The sequence below is a fragment of the Papaver somniferum genome, chromosome 11, assembly GCF_003573695.1.
Source record: "Papaver somniferum cultivar HN1 chromosome 11, ASM357369v1, whole genome shotgun sequence".
NCBI lineage: Eukaryota > Viridiplantae > Streptophyta > Magnoliopsida > Ranunculales > Papaveraceae > Papaver > Papaver somniferum.
The window spans coordinates 78,912,942-78,915,266 of record NC_039368.1 but is presented as its reverse complement, the minus strand read 5'-3'; the positions used below and the strand labels follow the sequence as shown (position 1 = coordinate 78,915,266).

General features: G+C 35.5%; 1 protein-coding gene across 1 annotated transcript; it reads left to right on the top strand.

Annotated features, from left to right (window-relative positions):
• Positions 1–316: 316 nt before the first annotated feature.
• Positions 317–1,053, top strand: LOC113324625. The gene is made up of 2 exons (XM_026572924.1): positions 317–494; positions 599–1,053. Exons 1-2 carry the CDS (start codon positions 317–319, stop codon positions 1,051–1,053), a joined length of 633 nt encoding a protein of 210 aa, XP_026428709.1.
• The last annotated feature ends 1,272 nt before the right edge of the window (positions 1,054–2,325 follow it).

Sequence of the window (2,325 nt, the reverse complement as noted above, 5' to 3'; positions counted from 1 at the left end):
TGTGGGATGAGTCTAGAATCAATGTCATTGATACTCTGATAGGGATTCATTCAATTTCCCTTCATTGTAAGCTAATCTCAAGTGATTTTGAATGGGTGTTTACTGGTGTTTATGCTCCAACAAATCAAACCGAGAAAAAGTTGTTCTGGAGAGAATTGGAGGAGACAAGATGTTATTAGTCTTTACCTTGGGTGGTTGGAGGTGATTTTAATGAAATCAGATTTTCTAATGAGAGGTCTCTGGTGGAGCTTCTACAAATGGAATGACAAGATTTAACTGATTCATTTCCACTCATGAACTCATTGATTTGCCACTTATGGGAGCTACTTATACTTGGAATAACAATCAAGTTCAGAACATAAGGAGTAGAATTGATAGATTTCTTGTTTCTCCAGAATTGGAGACTGTCTATCCTACTGTTACTCAGATAGCTTTGTCTAGACCTTGCTCGGATCACTACCCACTTGCTGTTCTTTGTGAAAGTGTTGTTGGTGGTCCTGGACCTTTTTGATTTGAGGTATATTGGTTAAAAATCATCCTATGTTTTTAACTTTAATGCAAACTTGGTGGGACTCTTTCACTTTTGTTGGTAGTGCAGGTTTCATTCTTTGTAAGAAGTTACATGCTCTTAAGGAAAAGCTAAAAATTTGGAGTAAGGAAGAATTTGGTCAGATGGACAGGCAATTAGAAGATTTGGAGGAGCTCTTCACTCAACTGGATGCAGAAGAAGATGCAAACAATGGCTTAACAGAAGCTCAATGGAATCAAAGATTGAAGGCAAGACAAGACTATTATAACTTAGTCATTCTTGAAGCTGAAAAATGGAGAAGTAGGGCAAAGGTTGAGACTATGAAAGGTATGGATAAAAATACAAAATTTTTCCATAAAATTGCTTCAGATAAGAGGAGGAGAAATCATATAGCAAAGATTAAAGTGAATGGTCAGATGACAATGGATCAAGCTGAAATCAAAGGTGGAATTGTTGATTACTTCAAGAATATTTTTCAAGACCAATCCTATTCAAGACCTGAAATGGATGATTTATTTTTTTAACTCTATTCCATATTATATGAGTACTTGGTTGGAGAAGGATATTGAGGAAGAAGAAATTTTAAATGCTATTAAGAGTTTAGGGGAAAACAAGGCCCCTGGACCAGATGGGTATCCAATTGAATTCTATCTGAAGACTTGGAGCATAATAAGAACTGATGTGTTGTGTGTTTTTCAGGAGTTGCAGGAGAAAGGTTTCTTGGATTGGAGGTTGAAAAACACTTTCATTTATCTTATTCCAAAGAAATATGTTATTGAAGAAATTAAGGATTTGAGGCCTATAAGTCTTGTTAATGGTGTTTACAAAATTTTATCTAAAGTTCTGGAAGAAAGATTCAAAATGTCTCTTCCTCATGTTATTTCTCAGCAGCAGTCTGCTTTCATCAAACAAAGACAAATTTTGGATGGGGTTCTTATTGCAAATGATATTATTGACTCAAGGCTTAAGAGTGGAGTTCCTGGTTTATTTTGTAAAATTGATTTTGAAAAGGAATTTGACCATGTTAATTGAAATTTCATTGATAAAGCTTTACAAAAGATGGGATATGGACTGAAGTGGAGAAGATGGATGCATTGTTGTGTTGAGCATGTAAGGTTCTCAGTGCTTATTAATGGTTCATCTGAGGGGTACTTCAAAAGTAAAAAGGGAATCAGGCAAGGTGATCCTCTGTCACCATTCTTATTTTTAATTGTTGGTGAAGCACTTACTGCAATGATGAAGAAGGCTCAGGAAGATGGTTTTATTAATGGCTTTCAAGTGTCAAATATACAGGTACAAAGGTTAGTCATCTGGAGTTTGCTGATGACACCTTTTTTTTTTTTGGATGCTTCTGTGGATCAAGTTCAGTTTCTTAGAATTCTCTTGCTGTGTTTTGAATTGCTTACTGGATTAAGAATCAACTTTGCAAAGAGTCATTTGTTTGATGTGGGTTATAATGGTGACATTGAATGAGTTTACTTCTTTACTAGACTGTTACAATTCTGTCCTTGCTACCATATATCTAGGCCTTCCTCTTGGTGATAAGTATAAAGGCATTCACAAATGGGACAGAATAATTGACAGGTTCAATGCAAAACTTGCAGGGTGGAAAAGATCTTATCTTACAAGAGCTATTAAGATTGCTCTTATTAATAGTGTTCTCTCCAGTTTGCCGGTTTATTTTATGTCTTTGTTTGATATTCCAAAGTCTGTGGAGCTCAAACTGGAAAGGATAATGAATATTTTTTTGTGGAATGATAACAAAGGTCACAGGAAGCTGCACTTGGTTAAATGGG